The sequence below is a fragment of the Heterodontus francisci genome, chromosome 9, assembly GCF_036365525.1.
Source record: "Heterodontus francisci isolate sHetFra1 chromosome 9, sHetFra1.hap1, whole genome shotgun sequence".
NCBI classification, from domain to species: Eukaryota; Metazoa; Chordata; class Chondrichthyes; order Heterodontiformes; family Heterodontidae; genus Heterodontus; species Heterodontus francisci.
The window spans coordinates 16,425,707-16,451,214 of NC_090379.1; the positions used below are offsets into that span (position 1 = coordinate 16,425,707).

Consider the following 25,508-nt stretch of genomic DNA (forward strand, 5'->3'; position numbering starts at 1 on the left):
CCTGCACTCCCTTCCCTAGGCTCATCATCCACCAAGTCCTTCTCCTTGGATATATTACATTTAATTCCCTCATCTATATCATTAATATATATTGTGAATAGCTGGGGTCGTAGCACTGATCCCTGCGGTACCCCACTAGTCACTGCCTGCCACTCGGAAAAAGACCCGTTTATTCCTATTCTTTGTTTCCTGTCTGTCAACCAGTTCTCTATCCATGTCAGTACCTTACCCCCAATCCCATGTGCTTTAATTTTGCATGCTAATCTCTTATGTGAGACCTTATCGAAAGCCTTCTGAAAGTCCAAATACACCACATCCACTGGTTCTCCCTTATCTATTCTACTAGTTACATGCTCAAAAAATTCCAGTAGATTTGTCAAGCATGATTTCCCTTTCGTAAATCCATGTTGACTTTGTCCGATCCTGTCATTGTTTTCCAAGTGCCCTGCCATTACATCTTTGAAATGGAGTCGAGCATTTTCCCCACTACTGATGGCAGGCGAACTGGTCTGTAATTCCCTGTTTTCTCTCTATCTCCTTTTTTAAATAGTGGGGTTACATTAGCATTGTCACCGCTTTAAGTCCTGCTTGGGCTTCAGTCCAGTGGTGAGAAACTGGCATTTTTGACTTACTTCACCACATCAGGCCTCATTCTAAATATCATTTTCTAACAGTAGTCATAACTCTGCCAAATTTGCCACAGACAACAGAACAATTCATTGAGACCATTGGATGAGAAAGGGTTTCTAGATAATGAAACCAATCAGCAGTTGTTTGTACATGTACTTTTAAGTAAAACGCTGTACCTGATATAATCGCTCCACCATTGGCAGCTGTGCCTCCAGTTGCCTGGTCCCTAAGCTCTGGAATTCCCTCCCGATCTTGTTTTCCTCCTTTAAGAAAGTCCTTAAAACATACCTCGCTGACCAACCTTTTTGGTCATCTGACCTAATATCTCCGATGTGGCTTGGTGTCATATTTTGCTTTATAATGCTCCTATGAAGTTCCCTGGTACATTTTATTATGTTAAAGGTGCTATATAACTATAAGTTGTTGGTGTTGTTGCATTCATATTAGGGTGGGAATAATATTTGCATTAATATATGCCTTGGCACATTGCAAAGTGTCAAAGCACTTCACTCAATGAATCACTGTCGTTATATTGGTAAAACGCAGCAGTCATCCCTCATCAGTAATGAATCACAGAATCCTAGAATAGTTACAGCACAGAACAAGGCCATTCGGCCTGTCGTGTCCATGCCGGCTCTCTGCAAGAGCAACTCACCTAGCCCCACTTCCCGACCTTTTCCCTGCAGCCCTGCAAATCTTCTCTCTTTTTTGATGGTGTTGTTTGAAGGAGGATTATTAGCCAGAACTTGCTGCTCTTCATTAAATATTGCCAAAGACTTCATTGATCCCCTGAATCACTCCAGAAGGCATTCTCGGCATCATGAGAAGGACAACACCTCTAACACTGCAGCACTCCCTCAGTATTACAATGGAAGCATCAGCCTGGATTACGACCGGTCTGAGATCATATCTCAAATCATCCACTCTAAAACGCCTTACAGATTCCACCATAATTGTCTCCTAGAGAAAGGCTGCCCTCCAACACATGCTGTAATATGAGCATTTGTGATACAATCTTTTATGTTCTATCTCAATTTTTATTCAAAGTGCTCTCAAAATAAATGTTTTCTTTTAAATTGAGGATTTAAGCAAAGGGCCAATGAGCATAAGGCAGGACCTCATCAATGCTGAAAATAGCAGGACAGAAGATGAGAAAAAGCAAGAAAGTGGGCATGAAAGTACTGTGAAATCATGTTATGCCAAACATATATATATATATTTCAAAAGACTTACATTTATATATTACCTTTCATGGTCACTGGACATCTCAAAGCTCTTTACTGCCAATTATGTACTTTTGAAGTGTAGCCATTGTTGTAATGTAGGAAACAATGCAGTCAATTTGCACACAGCAAGATCCCACAAACAGCAATCTGATCACGACCCGATAATCTGTTTTTCTCCCCCATGGAATTTGAGCATCGCTGGCTAGGCCAGCATATGTTCTTCATCCCTAATTGCCCCAGAGAATGCAATGGTGAGCCACCTTTTGAACCACTGCTGTCCATCTGCTGTCGGTACATCCACAGTCCTATTTGGAAGGCAGTTCTAGGTTTTTGGCCTACTGACAGGGAAGGAATGGTGATATAGTTACAAGTCAGGATGGTGTGGCACTTGCAGCTGGTGATGTTCCCATGCGTCTGCTGCCCTTGTCCTTCTGGGTGGTAGAGGTTGTGGCTTTGGAAGGTTTTGTGGTGAGTTGTTGCAGTGCATCTTGTAGATGGTACACACTGCTGCCACCGTGCGTCAGTGGAGGGAGTGAATGTTTAAGGCGATGGATGGGGGCAACTTTGTCCTGGATTGCATCGAGCTTCTTGAGTGTTCATAAAGCTGCACTCATTCAGGCAAGTGAAGAGTATGCCACTACAATCCAGACTTTGCCTTGTAAATGGCTTTGGGAAATTAGGAATCAAGTTAGCTGCCATAAAATTCCTAGTCTCTGACCTGATCTTGTAGCCACAGTATTTATACAGCTGTTCCAGTTTACCGCCAGGACGTTGATAGTGGGGTATTCAGTGATGGTAATGCCATTGAACGTCAATAGGAGATGGTTAGATTCTCTCTTGTTGCCTGGCACTTGTGTGGTGCAAATATTACTTGTTACAGAGTATCAACCCAAGTGGATTGTGGGATAAATAATGGCCAGGACAGCGGGGATAACTCCCTTGCTCTTCTTTGGAATAGTGCCACAGGATCTTTTCCATCCACCCCAGGCACCAGATAGGGCCTTGGTTTAACGTCTCATCTGAAAGATAGCACCTCCAACATTGCAGCACTCCCTCAGTAATGCACTGGAGTGTTAGCCTAGATTTTTGAGCTCAAGCCTTGGAGTGGGACTTGAACTCGTACCTTCTGACTAAGAGGTGAGAGTGGTACCAACAGAGTTATGGGTAACACAATAATCCATTAAGCACTTTTGTATCGACCATCTGTCAGATGCCTTTTGTCATGGTTGAAAAGCTACAGATTAGGAATAATTATACATCTGCAGTGTGTAAACCAGTAGTTTATTGAGTAGTGATGCTAAAAGTTTATACAAAAGACTCTCACTCGATATTCAAACGCCAGACGTGATGCAGAGAAAGAGCTGATCCCTGATGTGGAGCTTTTCAACTGTGGTAGAAGGTGGTCTGTACAAAAGCGTGAAAGGTAAATCTGAAAAAAATTACTCTGAAGTAAATTGTGAGAGTAGGACAAGGGGAAGGATAGATGTTGAAACTACAGCAGTTAAAAGGCAAATTTAAGACTAATAAGGAAGTTCTCTTCACACATTAGTATAAGGGAATGGACTTATAGATAGAGTAGTGGAAGAAAACCCTGTAATCAGTTGGGGAATAAATGGAAGCTGCAATGAGGGAAATGAAAGGGAGGGGATGGGAAGGAACGGACAGGAAATTTAAGGCTCCTTCTGGGTGGACAAGCTAAGATGAGCTAAACGGTCTTCCTCATTCATAATTTTCTTGTGACAGATCAGCTTATTGTAATACACCTAACGTTGCAAATTTATTGCATTTTCTTTTAAGTTTTGTTTTTTTATTTCCAGCAGTTTCACTTGATAACCTTTCAATAAATTGACTTTGATAATTGTGCACAAACAGTAAAAATATGAAAGTAAATTATTAATTTAAGAAAAATTCCCAATGCATTTAAATGAAATACATGTTGAGGAACTGGAATTTAGGGAAATAAACCATTTGTGTTGTGGGTGATATAACTCTCACTTGCACAGCTGGTTCTACACAACTAAAGCTTGCATTACCTTTGTCTGTGCTGTAACTGCCAGCCTCCATTTACCTACCTTCCAATTGACCCTCACCCCCTCCCCACCTATCCCGGTGTACAATTACCCCTACACCTCCACACCTTGTCACTGCCTAGTTTCCCCCCTACCCCCAGTTGCCCTCTCTCTATCCTGGTCCCTCCTTCTTGGTTGCCCCCCCCCAGCTCACTTGGTCGCCCAACCCCTCACCTCCTGGGAGCTTCCACCTCTGCCAGTAACCCCGCCCTCCCCCGCTGCAGTCTTCCCCACCTCAACGCCAGGTGGAACCCTCGTTAAGATTTACCTGATGCAGTACAGATCTTCACTGGTGAGCTGTCTGAGCACACCCAACAGGTGTCTACTACTTGCTGGTGTGATCCTTATGAGGCTTGAGGTCTATTATTGGGTGGGCGTCAGGCCTAGCCATTCCAGCACATGGCTTGTTCCCTGCACCAAGACCACGAAGACTGAAAAAATTTCTATGTGTACATCTCAGGTCCTGCACTCCTCAAATGGTGATGCAGGAAACAATCCATATTGGCATTTATTTCATTTACATTGCATGGGAAATTCAGTCATTGGGAGCTGAATGTGAAATTTGTCTTCACTGTGCCAGTAAAAATCTTAACTGAAACATATCCCTTCAGATTATGTGAACTGATTCTATCCCTGAAGCCCCAAGATAAAATAACCTATTCTCCTACACCATATCATTAAACAACTGATCAAACACACCGAGTGGCAAGTTAATTCTGCCCAGCAGAATCAGGGCACTTCCAATTGTAAGTGTTTGAGAGTCATTTCCATGAATAGATAAACTGATAAGCACCCAAAATTGCATTTGTTTAAGCTGCAGCCTGCTGTCACTCCTATTTCAGGCTCATGGTTTAAGAATGGCCACGTGGCTGAAGTTCCAGAAATATAGTTGATTTGCGTTTTACAACCTAAAAGAGCTAAAGAGAGAGAACTAGAAAAGAAATCCTATAGCATATCGGATGTGATCTGACAAGAGTCAGCTGTCCCTGTCCATTTGTGTCTGTTTGTCATAGTCTTAAAGACCTAGGGATGGATTTGAACCTAGAACGGGCTTCAGGCAGAAAGGAGGGAAAAAAAAGGGCATCCAGTTTCAGACCAAGGATATTTTAACCTCCCACTGCCTCAGGTCCACTTCATGCCCATCCAAGAAGAGGCCGCAAAGTGGCTGCTGGCAGATAAAGATTGGGCAGCCCTTGGCTACCTGTCAGCCCCTAGAGAAGTGATGGAGGGCTGGGGGTGCGTGGTTGGGAAGAAACTTGTGGGAGAGAGGGAAAGGAAATACAATGTAGGAAACAATCTGAACTGTCAGTTATTGCAGCTCGGAAACAGTGGGAACGGTTCACCTTCCAAGTGGGTAAGTAACCTGCTTGATTCTACCTGCCCAGCCACCGGTTTTGTGCCAGATGCGTAGGGTTAAAAACTGGACCCTTTCGAACACTGGAAGATCATGCTTGAGAACTCGCCTCAACACAAATTGCACTTGGTACTTATTTTGCTGAATCTCAAATTTTTCAAACAAGAATAGTATATAAATTTAAGTTTCACTTCTTGAAAGTTTTACATATATGTGAAGATTAAGGGTGCTGTTCTGGATAAATCAGACACTACACTGTTTGATAATGGGCTTTCATTTGTATTCAACAGCATGTCTGTTGCTTAGGTCCGCTGTGGTGTTTTAAGGGATCTGTTCCTTTAAGGCCACAAGACTTAATTGTTGTAAATAAACATGACCTGAGTACAGTCATATTTTAGCAGCTATTTGATATGCAAAGAGTGCTGGTTTGGAAAGTGCTTGTACATTTCTGGTGAAAAGAAACAACATCAATGATTCCACATCATATTTAGTGTCAGCGGTGGTTCGGTGGGTGGCACTCTTGCCACGGAGTCAGCTGAGTGTGGGTTCACATCCCACTCCAGGCACTTGCGTACAAAAATTTAGTCTGACCCTCCAGTACAGTACTGAGAGAATGCTGCGTTGTCTCTTAGTTAAGATGTTAGAGAGCAGATGGGGCATCGGTTTAAGGTGGACATAAACGATCCCATGGAATTACTTCAAAGAAGAGCAAGGGAATTATCCCCAGTGTCCTGGCCAATACTTATTCCCTAACCAGCATCACAAGTAGATTATCTAGCCTCATCACATAGCTGTTTCTGGGAGCTTGCTGTGCACAAATTGGCTGCTGTGTTTCCTACAACATTGATGACACTTCAAAAGTACTTCACTGGATGTCCTGAGGTCATGATACGTGTTATAAATGCAAGTCTTCCTTTGTTAATAATTATGAGACTTTTAAGTGGAGAGAGAGAATAGGAATGGATATGAGACAGTGAAAAGCTCTGAAAGAGGATGAGATCGATGGAATAAGTTGAATTGGCTGAATAACCCTCTTAAGTAGGCTTGAACATAAGAACTAGGAGCAGGAGTAGGCAATTTAGCCCCTCGAGCCTGCTCCACCATTCATGGCTGATCCCATCTCGGCCTCAACTCCACTTTCCTGCCCGTTCTCCATAACCCTTCAACCCATTACTAATTAAAAATCTCTCTATCTCCTCCTTAAATTTACTCAATGTCCCGGCATCCACTGCACTCTGGGGTAGTGAATTCCACAGACTCACGACTCTTTGAGAGAAGTAATTTCTCCTCATCTCCGTTTTAAATTTGCTACCCCTTATCCTAAAACTATGACCTCTCACTCTAGATTGCCCCACCAGAGGAAACATCCTCTCTACGTCTACTTTGTCAATCCCCTTAATCATCTTATATACCTCAATTAGATCTCCTCTCATTCTTCTAAACTCGAGAGTAAAGGCTTAATTCTGTTCAATCTCTCTTCATAAGACAAACCCCTCATCTCTAGAATCAATCTAGTGAATCTCCTCTGAACTGCCTCCAACGCAACTACATCCCTCCTCAAGTAAGGGGACCAAAACTGTACGCAGTACTCCAGGTGCGGTCTCACTAATGCCTTGTTCAGTTGCAGCAACACTTGCCTACTTTTATACTCTATTCCTTTAGCAATAAATGCCAAAATTCCATTTGCCTTCCTTATTACCTGCTGTACCTGCATACTAGTTTTCTGCGATTCATGCACGAGGACACCTAGATCCCTCTATATCGACTTGGTGAGAGAATGGCATATGTTTCCACTGTTGGTCCTTGTAGGTGACAGAGACCATAGCCAGGATTTTACGCTGGCAATGGGGGTCCCGATGTCCGGAAAAAGCGACACCGAGATCTCCGTGTTGCCTGTTCTCTGGAAGGCCAAATCTAGTGCCAATCAGGCACTTGCGGACAGTGGCAGGCCTTCCACAAGATCAAGGACCCTGTCGCTGGAAGTCCCGGCCTTGGAAAGCTGCCAGCCTATTAGAGGCTGGCAGCTCTTCTGCTGAGCAGCGTAGAGGCGGTGGCTGTTGCTGGAGGAGCACTCACCGGAGACCCAGGAGCGGCGCTGGACCCAGACCACAGGTAGGTCAGGGCGGGAGGAGTATGGCAGGAGAATTTTGCAGGGAGGATTCGCTGGCAAGGGCAGGGGGTGGTTCTCAGCGGGCCCCTTCCCAATGTTGGGTCCCTCATTCAGGCACTAAATGCCTTTTAACGAGGGAAACCCCAACCCTTCCCCACCCACCCCCGCACCAGACTAAATTTTGGCAGAGGCAGGAATGCAGCAGGAACCTCCCCACTGAATTTTATGCCCTCCCTGCCTCCAAACCCACTACGGGGGACAGCTTAAAATTCCCCCCCCCCCCCCCCCCCACCATGTGTCAGGAGTTCAGTTAAAGCTCTCTCTCCTTGATCCCAGTAATTTACCTCAACCAAACCTCAGAGCAGCCCCACTTAGTGTTGCTCTAAGTCACTCTATGTGGCATTTCCAACACTGTCATCCTATGAAGTCCCTGACGTGAGTACCAATTTACTACCAATTAGTTTTAAATTATCTGTTCAGAAAATCACAACCTGTAGGAAAGATGTTTCCTTGGCATGAGTTTACTTGCAGCCTCTGCAGTTCTTTGAGAAGAGGTAAAAGGGCAGTGTTCAACCCATTATGCCAAATGGTTCCCTCAAAGACTCAATTATAGGCATAACAAAACCATCATAGTAGGGGACAGTGCGTGATTACACTGAAGTACATGTGACTCTTTATAGGTCGGTAGCTTAGAATACACGGTTGATGTTAGGTTTGTGACTGTGCACTAGATCTTTAGTACGAGGAGGGTTAACAGAAAGTGGCATTAATTCATTTTACAGGGAAGAATTACAATTAGATGAAACAGATTGTGAAAACGAGAGAAAGAGGACAGCTGATGAAAGGGGGAAGAGAGAGAAATACACTTCACACTCAGAATCAGGCATACTAATATCTGTTGGGGAGGGTGGGAGTGGGGTATAGAGAAGAAAAACATTCCAAGTGTCCCTACGTTCTCTTTATCCAATGACTTTTTCTAAACTTTACTCAAATGCAGTGATTCCAAAGATTCCTTGGTCTGCTTAGCAGCCACTGAAATCAATAGCCCTCAGTGCTAGTAACACTTTTTGATGGGCTGTATTCTGCTGTGATGCATTCTTGTGTTGCTAATGTTACAATCTCGACATAAAAGCTTCAAAAAAGAATCAAATAGTTGTTAAATTCCAGTCAGCATGAAGTCTGAGAATGCGGCGGTGATATACAGTATGTTTCCAAAATTAAAACAAAGGTATGTTGGCTCTTGTGATGTTGCCACTTGTGAAGTTCCTTAAAGGGCCTTGTTGCAATCGATGTCGGGAGAATGCAATTGGTTCATAAACAGTGGGATTTTACTTTGGCTGTCGAACACCAGGAAGGTATTTTTTATATATATGAAAAATCGCTGCCTACGGGAAACTATTTGCTGTAGGTTTTTAAGTGCCTCCCACGTAACAAAAATACTTCAGTTCAATGCAATAAACATTGGGCAGCCCTTAATCAACTATGTCTACGTCTAACTCTCACCTACTGCAGTGGTACACAGAATAATTTTGGCTGGGGTGGTTATTTTAATCCCCCTTTGATTTACATTTTAGAGAGGAACCAGCTATAGGTCCAAAAGGCGAAGAGGGGAGGCAGTGGCGGAGTGGTAATGTCACTGGACTAATAATCCAGAGCCCAGGCCAATGCTGTAGGGATATGGGTTCGAATATCACCGCAGCAGATGGTGAAATTTGAATTCCATTAATAAATCTGGAATTAAAAGCTGGTCTAATAATGACCATAAAACCATTGTCGATGGTTGTAAAAACCCATCTGGTTCACTGACGTCCTTTCAGGAAGGAAATCTGCTGTCCTTACCTGGTCTGGCCTACATATGACTCCAGAGCCACAGCAATGTGGCTGACTCTTAAAATGCCCTCTTAAATGGCCTAGCAAGCCATTTGTAAGGGGAAAATTTGGGATGGGCAAATCCCATAAAAATGAATTAAAAAAAACTCGAAGATGTGATTGGCGTGCATTTGGCTTCTATCTTGATAAGTCTTTTCAGGATTATAGGATGAAGGGTGGAACGCTTCAAAAAAAAAAAATCTTTGACATAGGCCAGAGAGTACAGTTTGCTCCATGATGGAGTGATCACAAGATATTGAGCAAGCTGATGGTTAGATGTCAGTAGATGGCAAAGCAGCAGCCACACGAGTGACATTGCCGAGAGGGAATCCTTGAGATATCAAGGGGGGAATTTTATCCTAGTGGTGGGGGTCTTGACGTACGGAAATAGCGATGCCGAGATCCCCGCGTCGCCTCTTCTCTGGAAGTCCCACCACATTTAGTGCCAATCAGGCACTTAAGTGAACAGCAGAGGGTCTTCAACAGGACCAAGGAACCCGTCACGGAGGTCCTGCGGAGTGCCGCTGGCCAATCAGAGGTGGCTGATGCTGAAGATGCACCTATGGAGGCCGAGAAGCTGGGCCCAGGCCTCAGGTAAGTCAGGGCGGGAGGGGTCTCACAGGGTGTGGGTGGCAGTGGGGGGAGGGATGTCGGCAGCAAAAGCAGGGGAGTGACTCTTAGCGGGTCCCCCCTTTTCCCAATGCCGGGTCCCTCGATCAGGCACTAAATGTGATTTAACGAGGGACCTCTCCCACCCCCCAGCTCCACTGTGCCGGGAAGTAGCCTGCAGGGTTTTTTGTGCTGTGCTTCCCATACGGCAACAGGACACGGTTAATTATGGCAGCAGGAAGAGGCCCTTAATTGCGGGTTAATTGCCCAGTTAAAGGCCTCAATTTGAAGGCCGTTCATGGGCCTTCCCGCCCTGGACTAAATTTTGGCAGTAGCGGGATGGTAGCGGGACACCACCTTCACCCCCCCCCCCACCCACCATCCTGCCCATTTTGTGCTCTCCCTGCCTCCAATCTGCTGTGGGGGAAGAGCATAAAATTCCCTCCTCAAGTGGTAACTAGTCCAATTTGGTTAGGGCAATGCTGCCAAGTATTTATAATGTAAAAAGGAACAGTATTATGTCTCGGAGTTATGTTTTTCTCCCTGTCTTGATCCTACACAAAACAAGACAAATATCTAACATTGTACATTACAAGGATTTCAGTAAGAATGGTCCATTATGAAAGAATAATTAAAAGTTTCTTCTGATTTTAGTTTGCAAGGAAGGAATGGACCATTTATGATATAATGAGGTGTATGTAGGCAAATACTAACAGGATAGGAAACACTAAATCCAAATCTCAGACCTGGGCCTGGGTTTTCAATCAGGGGTTGAGAACCAAAAATGGGAGCACAGGGATTTTCAAATCCTCAGCCAATTAAAGGCCAGGGAGGGGGCTCACCATCCAATCAGGGATAGCGGGTGGGCACCCAACGCTGGAGGGCCAATGGGAGGTCCTTCAGCACCCAGTGATCGGCAGCCCCACTGGCCGAGGTGGGAGCTGCCGAACTGAAGATGGAAAAAGGGAGAAGGCATGGTAAGTTATTTTGATGCTTTAAAAAGCCACAGCTGTCTGGCCATGATCCTGAAGGGACAACCCCTCCAGGGGGCGGCCAGTGGCTGCAGCTGGGGTCCAGTGGCCGTTATAGGTTGGGGGGAATCCCTCGCATGATCCATCGAGCTCCCAACCCTCCCCCCCGCCCCACCTCACCCCCTGAGCCCACCGCATGGGTGTGCACATGGTCCAGGTCAACATGGGCTACCTATATTGGAATTTCCAATTGACAATCGGCGCAGGAACAGAGCATTAATAATCCCCGTAATTACCAATAATTCGCCTCAATTGGCTGCCCGGTGGGAAGCGGAGAAAAGCCGAACAGACCCCAAGGCGCACTCATTCAAAATGGCTCGGGGTCAGGATTGTGGTGGCAAACTGGCACGGAGGGCAGTAAATTGGCACGAAGGCCACCAGTGCCAAATTGCTCGTCTGCCCGACTCCAATCCAGACCCCGAATGGATTTAATAATCCAGTCCCTGCTGAGCAGAATGTGCCCTCTGTAAAAGCAAATGAGTAGCAAGGCAGCGCAATGACAACAATAGAGTTCTCTCACAAGTTAGATTTCTCACTGCTGTTGTGGCAGAACACTGACCTTATGTCCTAAATTGTTATGAGCAGAAAACATGGATAAACCAATAGTGGACCTTCAGATCTACATAACCCTTTCTGTTAGAAAATAACTGATTTGCATCTGCCATAAAACATTATTTTAAATATTTATATATTTTAATGCCTGTCATTTAAGGTAAAATGGAAGGCGCTGGTCAAGGTAAGGTCATAACACCTTGAAGATATATGGAATCAGGCTCACTATCTATGTCTGGCCAGGATTACCCTGCTATTACGCCTCTTTTATTTGCATAGATCTCAACTCGCCAAGCCTCCTTCAACAGCATCTTCCAAACCCGTGACCTCCACCACATAGGAGGATGAGGGCAGAAGATGCATGGGAACATCACCACCTGCAAGCTCCCCTCCAAGCAACACAGCAACCTGACTTGGAACTTTATTGCCATTCCTTCACTGTCGCTGGGTCAAAATCCTGGAACTCTCTTCCTAACAGCACCGTGGGTATACCTACCCTACATGGAATGCAGCGGTTCAAGAAGGTGGCTCACCACCACTCTCTCAGGGGGAACTAGGGATGGCAAACAAATGTTGTCAGTGACACTCACATCCTCTGAGCAAATAAAAAATAAATCGCAGAGTAGGTGACCCTAGTCATGATGGAAAACCTGTGTCTGCGATGAGCACTTGGTTGCCCTCAGTTGACCCAGAATTGGATAAGACCACATTTTAAGCTCTTTGGTCCCACAGTGAAACTATCTCCAGTGCTTTGACTTACTGCTCTTGTGTTGCTTGTTAAAGGATTACGCCCTTTTATTTGCTTTTATGACTGCAGAAACACTTATCACTTTGTTTCACTGACCATTCAAAACATGCAGGTTATTACTAGATCACAGTCAAATGCCATTAAACTTTATCCAGTGGGCTTACACTGGCTTACAAGTGGTGTGATTAGCACTGTGTAACAGACCTCAAGATTGAGATACGTTTGCTTGAGATCCAATAACTGTTCTGTATGAAGGAGCTAAATAAACAAAGAAATTAGAACTTTACACATTTTACTGGTACTTGTTAATGAGATTTGACTGCGGGTTATTTTAACTCATTGATCTTTTGGCATATTCAGAAAGTCAACCACTGCAGTCTTTTCCCCAGTGCATCTAAAGACATAACAACATACATATTAAGCAATTCTTTTAAACACTATAAAAGCATTAAGAGCAAAATGAAACTTGAACAATAACTTACTGGAGTTACAGTTAATCCTGATACAGTCTAGACGGGGAAGAATAAATGAAAGATGAAATCGCATCCTTCAAGGTAACAGCTGCAGACATCCAATAACAATAAGTCCACCCTTCCGGGGACAGACACACGCAAGAAGGTGGCCATTTTACTTTACTCTTAATTTCACATACATATCAAAGATGTTTACAAAATGAGACTCAAACATGGATTGGTGACCTCCATACAACAAAAGTCTCTCAGAAATTTTGCACATTATACTCATGTTCTAGTCCCAATGCATTATCAGGAGCCTACTTTTCTTTAGGATAACCAGCAACTTCTTTTCACACTCTTTCCCTCATCCCTCCACCCGCCCCCCCCCCCCACCCCACCCCGTCATCCCCAACCTCTTATTATAAAATGGCCACTTGCAAACAACTAACCATATGAAAACTCAACCAAGATTTAGTGGAGATTGTTCAAATTGTAAGCCTCAAAGATGACTGGCTCCACCATTTCACAAACTCATGGCCAACTAGTCTACCAAATACTACTGAGGAAACTGTTGGAAAACAGCATTTAGCAAGAAGATGGGTGAGCAGTGCTTTGGTAGGGCCAGTGATCTTTGAAAGATCTAGCAAGTTTCTCAAGGACTTCATTAAAATATCAAGTACAGGATAAAAAAGAAAATATATGAAACTGTTCAGGATAACAGCAATTTTTCAGATATCATTTGTAGATTGAAATCAGAAGCTATGAGCAAAAGAGTTTTTTAAATTGTGATGTAGGTCCAGAAATATTTATACAGGTTATAAATTGTCGCCCTCAATTATCAAATCGCTTACCAGCTTTTTTTTTTATTGTCAGAGTGGTATCTTCTTCAATACATATGTAGAATTTGAGGCACTTCTTAATCCAATTAAAGCTGTGGGACCAATATTTCCCCACTTTAGTTGTTATCGATTGACAAGGTTTTTTTTTCTTTTACAAAATTAAATAAAAGGAGATACTTCAGGCTCCAGAAAATCAGGCAATTCAGAGAAATTCTTGAGAAACAACGAGGAGAAAAACATCAACAATCTGGGTTCAGTTTCACGTGGCCAGGTTTGTCATGTGTCGTCAACCGCAACAGAAAAGTGGGTGCAAACAGCCGCGGACCATTCGGCACAATCACCGTACAGAGGCCGCGATACCTTATGGGGCTACACGACTTTCCTTCATCATTGTTGTCCCTACCCTGAAACCCAATTGGTCAACCACGGTTACCTCATTCCCAAATAAAGGCACTCAGTTTAATAAAAAGTGGGACGAATATTAAATGTGCCTTTGGGACGTGCGACTGACTCTTGAGCGCTATCATTGGGCAAGACTGAATGCCTCTGATGTTTACGGAACTCAGTTAGATTTTTCCGCCTTTTAAAAAACTACTCTGCCAACCTACACCAATTTGTGGGGTTAGGATTATGCAAATTCAGGGAATAAAACACATTTAAGACATTAGCAACTTCAATCTAGAGAATGTGATATTGGAGTATATGGTTTAATTTATACTTAATGTAATGTTTTAAAGGTAAGGTGTTTCTTTTCCTGTCATTTCCTGTTAGCAATTAAACATGCGTTTGTCTGAGTTCCCCAATTATTCAGTTGGTATATGTAGATGGGCAAATGTGATGCTGATCTATGCAGGTTGCATGTTCCGCAAGGTTTGATCTCCTGTGCTCAGCTCGCTGATTTCAGACTGGGTCTCAATAGGGGGAATGCTATAGTTAACCTTGATGACCCCAGTGTTGGAGTAATGGTGGGGAAGAATGGAGAAAACTTGTTCAGGGTGCCTGGTCACTATCCAACGATTGCTACTGAAGAACGTTGCTTATTGGAGGATTGGATGAAGGCAGGAGCGGCTTGACCTTGGACAGTGATCACACGGGGAAGAAGCAGAAAGGGGTTCATGTGCTTGGCACCTTGAGAGGTGGAGATCTTTAAAAAATCTTTCATTTTTTTTTCTTGCAAATACTAAGGCTTTCAGATCCTGAACTATCAGATCTGAAGGATTCTGAATGCGTGGAACAGTAATAGATGTGACGAAAAGGGACATCATTTTCCTCTGCAATGCAGTTTGCATTGCATTGACAGGAGACCTCCTGAGCAGGCCATCTGAAACTCTTGGTTTAGAAAGTACTCAGGAGGATCCCTCGGAGTTTATAAACAGAAGCAGAGTTTGTTTCTTCTCCTGAATTTGGGCATTCCCAACTGCGCTCTCCAAATGATTCAAAGTTTACCACTGGGGAGCTTTAGCTTTGTCCTGGCCCCTTAAAGAGTGTTCAATTCTCAGTCAGACCATTAAGTCTCAGACCTTGTCAGATGCAAACCAAATGTGTAGCCACCTATTCAAAGTCTTTGCAAACAGGAAAAAGAAAAACAAAAAGGAGGCATTTAACTAGAAAAAAAAAAGTTAAAAATCGGTTCAAAATTAATTGTGGTGGCAATGCTGTAAGAAAAGATTTGTTCTGAAGTGTGGAAAAAGAGATTAATCATTTTTGAAAAGAACTATTTATTACAGATAGCCTGAAGAGATTTTATGATGAAAAATGTGGTCATTTGGTCTCGCGATGAACAAATGTAGTTAAAATCAATGATACATATTTTCCCCCCCTGTTTTCATTAAATAAGCTAAGCAATTATCATTATCTATCTCAATGTCCCCTGAACAGCTTCAGTGTGTGCACTGATCCACAGTGTAGGTGATGGGAATATTGATCCTAGTTCCAGTGGCAGGCATTGCAGTTATACTCCTTAAAGCTCCAATTCTCTAAATCATCCTTAAAGAGTAAGTTAATATTCTTCTGGGCGACTGCACGCACTAGTTGGAACTGATGGCATGATATTAATCTCAACAAACTGCCTCCAGAGGAGGAAGCCATCTGCTGTCAGCAGATTTGTAGGACTGGATTTTCCTCTTTCAAGCAAGGTGATGGCATGAATGGACTCATGAGCCTGCTGTGGCCCTGACATATTTTCCAGGGGTCACTCAGCAGGATTCTGGATGCAAGTCCAAGTCGGCCAATGTTAGGTGTAAAGTTAGACCAGCAAAAAACAGGTACAGCAGCACCAGGAGAGGCAGAGAGGCCACTTAAAGAGGCCCCGGCAGAAAATTTTAGGTAGAGCTTTTGTAGGTCTCTTGCGTAAGAAGGTAGGTGTTTGGAGGTGTTTTTGGAGCAACTGTTAGGCCATCTCTCCACCTCCATCCAGGAACTTCAGGTCCATACTGCCACTGCCTCTCAACACAAACCTACCAATGGTAAGTTGAATGAAGGGTTCATATTTTACAAAATAACAGACTTACAGGAGAATTCTAAGATGCATGTGCTTACTATTGCCTAACACTGTTCTGACTGCTAAATCACATGTTGGCGTACATCACTTTCTGTGGTGATATATACTAAACTATTTACATATTCAACAGTATGTTAACTAATACTCAGACAGCTAAAGCAATATCACAACATGCCCCAGGTGCAATCTTGGGCAGCTACAGTAGCTGGGTCAGATGGGAGAGAAATACGTAGTGATCCTGGGTCACCCCCGGCCTCTCCTCACCAGCAGGCAGAGAAAGGGGTGCACAGCGACAGTGGGGGAAGAGGGGAATGGAAATTATGGGTGGGGGCAGGCATTGCTTTGTTTTCTGCGACTATCCTACCAGATGTCTGGGGGAGCGGCAGCTGGGCGGGTGCGCACAGGGTGACACAGGAGTGAAATTGCAAAGGAAAATATGCTAATATTTATAAGTCATTTTTTTCCATTAAAAGAATACAAATTATCTAATAATTTGAATTAAGCAATTTTGAATTAAGAATAGTTGTACCTCAATTAGGATTAAAAGACATTTCCTTTGTAAACAGCAATAACTGATTTTAATTTGTGTTTAGAGGCAGTGAAGCAGATCACGTTTTAAATCAGTAAAACAAGCTCATAAATTTGGGGGAAAAAATGATTAAAAAGTTGTCAATGGATTATTAGTGCCATGTATCACTTTCCGTGATCAAGATCCATGGAGATTTCCTCCAGAGAGATACAAACATGAGGAAATATTGAGATCTGTGCAAAGATGCAATTCATATTACTATAACTGAGATCTAGACCTATTGCTCTTTCTGCGTTTAAATGTGCCTCCATGTCTTTTTATTAAGCACTGGTTATTTGAACCTAGTTTCATCGTAAGCTGAGAATTGAACACCCTTCGGCTTCAAAGCCGACTCGGCTTTATTTGCAAAGCAACAGCTAAAGACCAATTAATTTTTTTTTTAAGCTTAGTTTAAAAGCAAACAAGACATGCAAAGCATCCAACTTACCCTGGACATGAGCAGGAAGTACTTAGTTTGTGTTGCATAGTGATCACTAGAGGGCATAACCACTATAAAAAACACACAATGATGAAGGAAAGCTTCAACAGGACAAAAAATAGATATGGTAATAGCACCGGGAATTGTTGAAAATGTTTTTGAATTTACAGCAACAGTAGGCTCAGTAAGATTTCTGTTCTGGGATGGACTGGAATAGAAACAGCTTCTGCATCAATAAAACAACTTTATTTTCTCTTCTGCTATAAACCTCATTTTTTTTCCCCCAGTTAGAAAATGATTACATTTTGGCTTTCAAAAATGCATCACTTTTTTTTTTAAACAATATCCAAAATAATTAAATGTGTTTTTCAAAGTAACAATATTTATTTACTTTTAAATCTTTTATTGAATTGGGGAAGATGAACTGAGAAATTGTATTTTAAAGAATGATACATGTATCCAATTTCCCCCATCATTTCAGTCTGATCAAATAATTGATTAACGTTCTTAAAGGGGAGCATCACTTCCTTCAAAGTTCATAGCTACACATTTTAAAATTCTGACCAGGTATTTTTCCTTTGTCGCATAAAATAAATGACAATCAGTGCACTGATTATAAAAATTACGCAAATGCATCTCTAATGGGAGCTTTCTTGCTCATTAATTGCACAAGAATTAAAAGGGTTGCTAGTTGAGATTTGGAGAGGTTTCTGGAAACAGCTGTTACAACAAAAAAAAAATGATGCACAATTGACTACTGTTTGCTGGTTGATCTTGATGAATCATTGCAATTTGGAGAGCAGATACTGAGGTTCCCAATTTAGTGGGGGGCTGCGTGTGTATGGAAGCAGTGGGGGGAGAAAGAACTTGGGCGTCTGTGAGGTAATGCGAGCCAGCTGCAAGTCAGGTTGTGCACTCTGTTCTCAGGGCTGTTTGCCAAGCGGGCCGCAGGCTTCAGGCCTTTGAAGGGTTGATAGCCATCTTTTGACTGATGACTCATGAAGCATTTTGAAATAAAAATTAAGCAATAACTTTAAGTTTTAAAAAAAATCCAGTAATTCTATAAAACCACAAAATTTTACTCAAATGAAGAGCAAAAATGACTACAAAAAAACACATAAAAAAACTACACACATTTACAGGACATTCTTTAAAACATTTTTATATGTATAAAAAACCCACCCGAGTAGGTCACAGCACTTTTTCTTTTATAATAAGCAATTATTATGGGAACGCAATTATTTTTGAATGATTTAAACACGTGCCTGTAAGTATTTTACTAAACAGTAGCTGTGACTTACTTGGCAGTGCGAACAGATATGGTTGCAAAAAACATGAATAGTAGCTCAAAAGATGGTCCATTTAAACATGGATTTCAAATCCAAAAGTTCATATCGTCTCATGTTAGAGAATAATTTCATGCACATTTTGTACAACACAAACTACTCACAGTGTTACTAATTAACATTACTGTTTTAGGAAACTAGGTGCGGGATAAATTTAAGATCAAGTATTTAATGCATTGAAGCAATTGTTAATAGTTTTACTACTGATAGAAAGAAAACTCTAGACATGAGCTGCATCAGCCCTGCAACCAAGTGTCATACAATACCTAAGTTGACTGTCAGCTTCACACGCCCTCCATCGAGCTCCAGGCGAAGTGTGTCGGCTGAGTCCCTCGAGGTTGTAGCTACAAGCAAGCCGTAGGCTCGCTGGGACATGAAGCGGAGCGAGACATCTTCAGCTTCCGTGTGCATTACCCAGGGCATAACTATCTTCAAGTACATGCTGCCATCGTAGCTGAGGATGGATGCCTCTGCAGGGAAAGAAATAAAAGTGGTGATAGGTTACAGCAACTTGTGCTTTTCATCAATCAGGGAGGTGTCAATCTTTGGCATTTGTGTCTGGAGTTGAAGGAATTTTTTGAAATTGTACACACAACTGACTACTTTTTATAACAAGACAAGTTTACAACATCCATGCAAGGCTTTTTGATCCTTGCATTATTATTTTCCTTCTTCGAAATGACAATTGAATGTTGGTCCTCTTTCAGATTTTGTCCAGTAACACTGGACTAGCAATCATCTCAAATTCTGCACCATGACTGTTGTGCCGATGCCAATGAGCAAGAGGACTGTGCAGAATTGGAGGAGGAAATTGGGAGGGCTATGAGTGGCTTGCAGTTTCAATGTGGAACAATCCGGCTACTCCTGGCTCCACAGTCAGGTAAGTTAATTTTTTTATGGCGTCCTCCAGCTGTGTCTCTAAGGACTAACAGTTTAGCTGCCAATTGCACAAGAATACCGAATGCAGCATGCACAGTTGCATGTCACATGCTGCAGTCAGTCATGACTAAATAGCCTCTTGAATCTCATAGGAAATTATACTAATGCTAGCTTCAGCCATGCGCCCTGGACAACTCAGACGTTGTAAGCAATTTGGAGCGAGGGTACGCCACAGGCCATATCAGACCCATTAGCGTTTTTTTTCCCACCCAAAAAACGGGAGCTAGCTAGCTTGGGCGTAATCTGGTCTTTCCGGGGGAAGTGGTGGGCATTGCAAAGGAAGTAGGAAGGAAGTTAGGAAAGGTGTTCCAAATCATTTTTAAAAAACAATGTAAGTGTTGAGTAGGCTTCGGCAGGAGGGCAGAGAGGCAACAAGGCAGAAAGGTTCGAGAGGAGAATTCCAGAGTTGTTGCTGAAGGTTCGTCCATGGGATGGAGAGGAAGTGGTGGTGGGGGAGGGGTGAATACAAAATAATGAGAGACTGAAGTGTCGGGATGTCGGGCTGCGGAAAGCAGAGTAAGTAAGGGTGGAGTTAGCCCAAAGGGAGATGGCCATGGTGAAGCAGCGGAGAATAGTTGCTCAACAACTTTAATGCTGCAACCAGCAGAAGGCATCAGAACTAGGGAGTGAGAAATGACAGCTCCTTTCAAGGTAAAAATACAAGTTGCTGCTGAACTTTGAGAGATGTTGGGCTCAGGATTTGATATAAGTTTTCGTACAGTGTCATGTTTCCCAGTCATACAGATTAGACATAGAGAGTGAAGCTGCCCCTTCCCTGCCACATCAATATGGTTCAACCTCAACATCAGAAGATCTCACACTGACCAAGATCTGAAGATCTCATGCCCTCCGAGAGCAAGACTGCTGATTACTGTCGAAACATGGGCCATTCTGTGTGACAGAATTAGTTTGAGGTTTCATTTACAAAATTAAAGGAGACACTTCAGGTTCATTATAATCATTAAAATGTTAGGCATCAACTCGGTTGATTTTTAGGCCACAGTTTCTGAGTTCAATGGGACAGTTTTCTAAGCAACTGTGCCACATAATCTATTAACTACCTGTTTTTCGTAAAGCAATGTGAAAGAAAGCATAATCCATAGGAAAGAAATTCTTGGACACTCCAGTAATACAGGAACACTACCTGAAATGGATGGAATACTCTCTACTTGCCTGGATGAGTGCAGCTTCAACAACACTCAAGAAGCTTGACGCCATCCAGGACGAAGCAGCCTGCTTGATTGCTCGGCACCCCATCTACCACCTTAAACATTCACTCCCTCCACCACTGATGCACGGTGGCAACAGTGTGTATCATCTACAAGATGCACTACAGCAACTCACCAAGCCTCCTTCAACGACACCTTCCAAATCCACAAACTCTACCACCTAAAAGGATAAGGTCAGAAGGCACATGGGAACATCACCACCTGCAAACTCTGCTCCAAATCAATACCTTCCTGACTTGGAACTATACTGGCGTTCCTTCACTGTCGCTGGATTAAAAACCTGGAACTCCCTTCCTAACAACACTGCGGGTGTACCTGCACCACATGAACGGCAGCAGTTCAAAAAACTACTCACAACCACTTTTTCAAGGGCAATTAGGGATGGGCAACAAATGCTGGCTTTGTCAGTGACACCCACATTCCATGAATAAAGGAAAAACCTTGGTCAGGTTTTCAGCTCAGTAAGATGTATGACAAAGGGAAGTCAATAGCAGAAATGGAAAGAAGGAATATCATACTTTATTTCCTCCCCCACCACCTCCAACATTATCTTCCCTTTTCTCCCTTCATTTGAAGTAACTCCTTACTTGGGCTGGGGTACCAATAAACAACAACAATTTGTATTTATATAGTCCCAGTAGGGTAGTAAAATGTCCTAATGTACTTCATAGGAGTGATTATCAGAGAATCATGGAAATTTACAGCACAGAGGGAGGCCATTCAGCCAATCGTGTCCATGCCTGCTGAAAAAGAGCCATCCAGCCTAATCCCACTTTCCAGCTCTTGGTTCATAACCTTGTAGTTTACGGCACTTTAAGTGCATCTCTGAGAACTTTTTAAATGCTATGATGGTTTCTGCCTCTACCACCCTTTCAGGTAATGAGTTCCAGATCCCTATCACCCTCTATGAAAAAAATTTCCCCTCAAATCCTCCTATCTCTTACCTTAAATTTATGCCCCCTGGTTATGAGCCTCTCAACCAAGGGGAATAGGGCCTTCCTATCTGTTCTATCTAGACTCCTCATAATTTTATATAATCCCATTTTGTCTCCTCTCAGCCTCCTCTGTTCCAAAGAAAACAACCCTAGCCTATCCAATCTTTCCTCTTAACTAAAATTCTCCAGTCTAAGCAACATCTTCGTAAATCTCCCCTATACCCTCTCTAGTACAATCACATCTTTCCTATAGTGCGGTGACCAGAAATGCACAAAATACTCCAGCTGTGGCCTATCTAGTATTTTATACAGCTCCGGCATAACCTCCCAGCTCTTATATGCTGTGCCTCAGCTAATAAAGGCAAGCATTCCTGAATGCCTTCTTGACCACCTTATCTACTGTCCAGCCACCTTCAGGGATCTGCGGACATGCACTCCAAGGTCCCTCTGCTCCTCTACACCCTATCATTTATTCTGCATTCCTTTACCTTGTTAGCCTTCTCCAGATGCATGACCTCACACTTCTCCGGACTGAACTCTATTTGCTACTGTTTTGCCCACCTGACTAGTCCATTGACATATTCATGTAGTCTGCAGCTTTATTTTTTTAAATTCATTCATGGGTAGTGGGCGTCACTGGCTAGGCCAGCATTTATTGCCCATTCCTAATTGCCCTCGAGAGGGTGGTGGGGAGATGCTTCTTGAACTGCTGCAGTCAATGTGAGGTAGGTACACCCACAGTGTTGTTAGGAAGGGAGTTCCAGGATTTTGACCCAGTGACAGTGAAGGAACGGCGATATAGTTCCAAGTCAGGATGGTGTGTGACTTGGAAGGGAACTTATAGGTGGTGGTGTTCCCATACATTTGCTGCCCTTGTCCTTCTAGTTGGTAGAGGTCGCAGCTTTGGAAGGCGCTGTCTAAGAAGCCTTGGTGTGTTGCTGCAGTGAATCTTGTAGATGGTACACACTGCTGCCACTGCATCACTGGTGGAGGGAGTGAATGTTTGTGGATGGGGTGCCAATCAAACAGGCTGCTTTGTCCTGGATGCTGTTGAGCTTCTTGTGCTTTTTGGAGCTGCACCCATCCAGGCATCATCAACCACATGGCCAATTTTTGTATCATCTGCAAAATTGTTAATCATACCCCTACATTCAAGTCCATATCATTGATATATACCACAAAAAGTAAGGGATCTGGTACTGAGCCTGGTAGAACGCCACTGGAAACAGCCTTCCAGTCAAAAAAGCACCACTGGCCTCTTAGCCAATTTTGGATCCAGCTTGGCAGCTTACCTTAGATCCCATGGGCTTTTACTCTTGTGACCAGTCCTCCCACATGGATCCTTATCAAGCCATACTAAAATCTATATAGACTACATTAAATGCACCAAATTAAAAGCAAAATACTGCGGATGCTGGAAATCTGAAATATAAACAAGAAATGCTGGAAATACTTAGCAGGTCTGGCAGCATCTCTCTCCACACCTGCTGAGTATTTCCAGCATTTCCTGTTTTTATTTTACATTAAATGCACTATCCTTATCAACCCTCCTTGTTACCTCCTCAAAAAATTCAATCATGTTAGTCAGACATGACCTTCCCTCAACAAATCCATGCTGTCTATCCTTGATTAATCCAAATCTTTCTAAGTGAAGATTTATCCTGTACCTCAGAATGTTTTCCAATTATTTTCCCAGCACCAAGGTTAGGCTGACTGGCCTGTAATTACTTGGTCTATCCCTTTCTCTCTTTTTAAACAATGGTACAACATTAGCTGTCCTCCAGTCACCTGACACCACGCCTGTGGCCAGAGAGGATTGGAAATGATGGTCAGAGTCTCCATTATTTCTTCTCTTGCTTTCCTTGACAGCGTAGGATACAGTTTATCCGAGCCTGGGGATTTATCCACTTTCAAAGATGTTAAAGCCCTTAATCCTTGCTCTCCCACTAAGTTAATTTCATCTAATATTTCACACTCCTCCTCCCCATTTCCCCTTTCAAATCACACGGCATCCCGACTTGGAGATATACACAATGTCTGTATCGTCCCGCTCTTTTACGAAAACCGATGCAAAGTATTTATGAAGAACCATACCCATGTCTTCCGCCTCCACGCACAGGCTGGGATTTTATCTGGGCAACAGGGGTCTCGATGTCCGACAAAAGTGAGCCCGCAAACCCTGCATCACCTCTTCTGTGGGAAGCCTGCCGAACCGTGCCAATTAGGCACTTAACTGGACAGCGGCAGGCCTTCCATGGGATCAAGGACCCTGACAACGGAAGTCCTGCCCTCTGATGCATGGGAACACCATCATCCACAAGTTCCCTTTCAAATCACATGGCATCCCGACTTGGAGATATATACATATGACCCTTCTTTTGTTGCTGCTAAGTTGATTTCTAGAACTCCCTAATGAATAGCATTGTGAGTGTACTTTCACGACATAAACTGCTATGATTCAAGAGGGCAGCTCACCACCACCTTCTTAAGATCAACTAGGGATGGGCAATAACTGCTAGTTTTACCAGTGGCACCCTGAAAATGAATTAAAAGTATGTGAACGTTCTTCATGTATGTGATTATGTTGTGAGGGTTGGCATGTTATTCAACAATACAGTATATCACAGCCAAGTCTGATCACGTCATTAAGTCTACCTATGTACAATTTTCACCAGGACTTGCTGATTTTCTTACTCTTCTCCAGCCCAAGTCATCAAGTTGAATTGCAGCACCTGTACCATTTCCCAATAACAAGAGATAACTCAGTACTGACAAGAAATCTATCAATATAGATTTAGATAGAAAGATCAGAATTGCTGGACCATGATCTATCTAGTTTGCCTTCTACCATGCTAGCGGTCGTATAATACAACAATGATGGACTGTTGACTAACTGTAGAAAGCAATTTCTATCAATTAGTCTACAGAAAACCCACACATGAAGAGAGGAAAGCCCCAGTGGTGGAGAGCTTTGGGAACCAAAGTCACCTTTTTTGCACCAAAGAAAGCTATACTCACATGCCATGTCTCAAAATACTCATACTTAATCCTAAAATGTTACATTCTGAAACAAATCTATTTGAATGAATCAATATTAACTGCTCATGTGGCTCAGTACCACAGTGATAATACATGACAAATGAAAAAAAGCAGATTCAACTTCAAGTAAACCAGACCTTTTTTTTTTAAGGATTTCAAAAGACACAGCACTTAAATTAAAACAGAATCCCACCAAGCACTGTGAACCCTGCAGCTGCATGAATATCCTCACTCATGGATTAGAGCAGATTTAAACAGACATTAATTATCTACATGATATAAACCAGAAGAATCTTTTTAACCATGTCCTGCTAAACAGCAGAGATCTTTAAGTAACCACACAGTGCCCTACCAGTGTGTTTTCTGACTGCAAACAATTGGATTTAGACAGTCAAAACTGTGAGAAACCTGGAGGAGATGCTACAGAAAATAATTTTATCCGTATATCTGCCTTTCCATATCATGCTCGGATGCCATTTTGAATCTACTTAAAAGGTAATAATCCCACTTTATGGGCAGAATTTTGTGCAGGCAGCATAGGGTCCCAGTCCCGGGCCAAGAAGGTGAGGGAGCCCCATCTTGGCCGTTCAGAGGACCCCCCAGCTGTATTTAATGGTGCTCAGGCAATTAACTGCCCGCTGCCAGGGTTCCTGTTCCTTTAAGGCCAGGGAGCCTGCCTCCAGGAGCTGCCGGCCAATCAGAGGGCTGGCAACTCAGCAGGCCCAGCACTGCCACCAGGTGCTATGGCCACTGTTGGGACTGCAGGTAGGCCCAGCATCAAGTCAGGATGCTGTGTGGCTTGGAGGGGAACTTGCAGGTGGCGGTGTTCCCATGCATCTGCTGCCCTTGTCCTTCTAGGTGGTAGAGGTCGTGGGTTTGGAAGGTGCTGTCAAAGGAGTCTTGGTAGTTGCTGCAGTGCATCTTCTAGAAAGTATAGATTTTTTTTTTTAGAACATTACAGCGCAGTACAGGCCCTTCGGCCCTCGATGTTGCGCCGACCTGTGAAACCATCTGACCTACA

At 43.1% G+C, this 25,508-nt stretch overlaps 1 protein-coding gene across 1 annotated transcript in view; it reads right to left on the minus strand.

Annotated features, from left to right (window-relative positions):
* LOC137373311 (neurexin-3-like) overlaps nt 1-25,508 on the minus strand; it is an 883,651-nt gene that overhangs the window by 92,825 nt on the left and 765,318 nt on the right. Inside the window, exons 8-9 of the mRNA XM_068038134.1 lie at nt 18,612-18,815; nt 12,681-12,707 (exon numbers count right to left, since the gene is read on the minus strand). Coding sequence (XP_067894235.1) covers nt 12,681-12,707; nt 18,612-18,815 — 231 coding nt within the window. The remainder of the gene's footprint in view (nt 1-12,680; nt 12,708-18,611; nt 18,816-25,508) is intronic.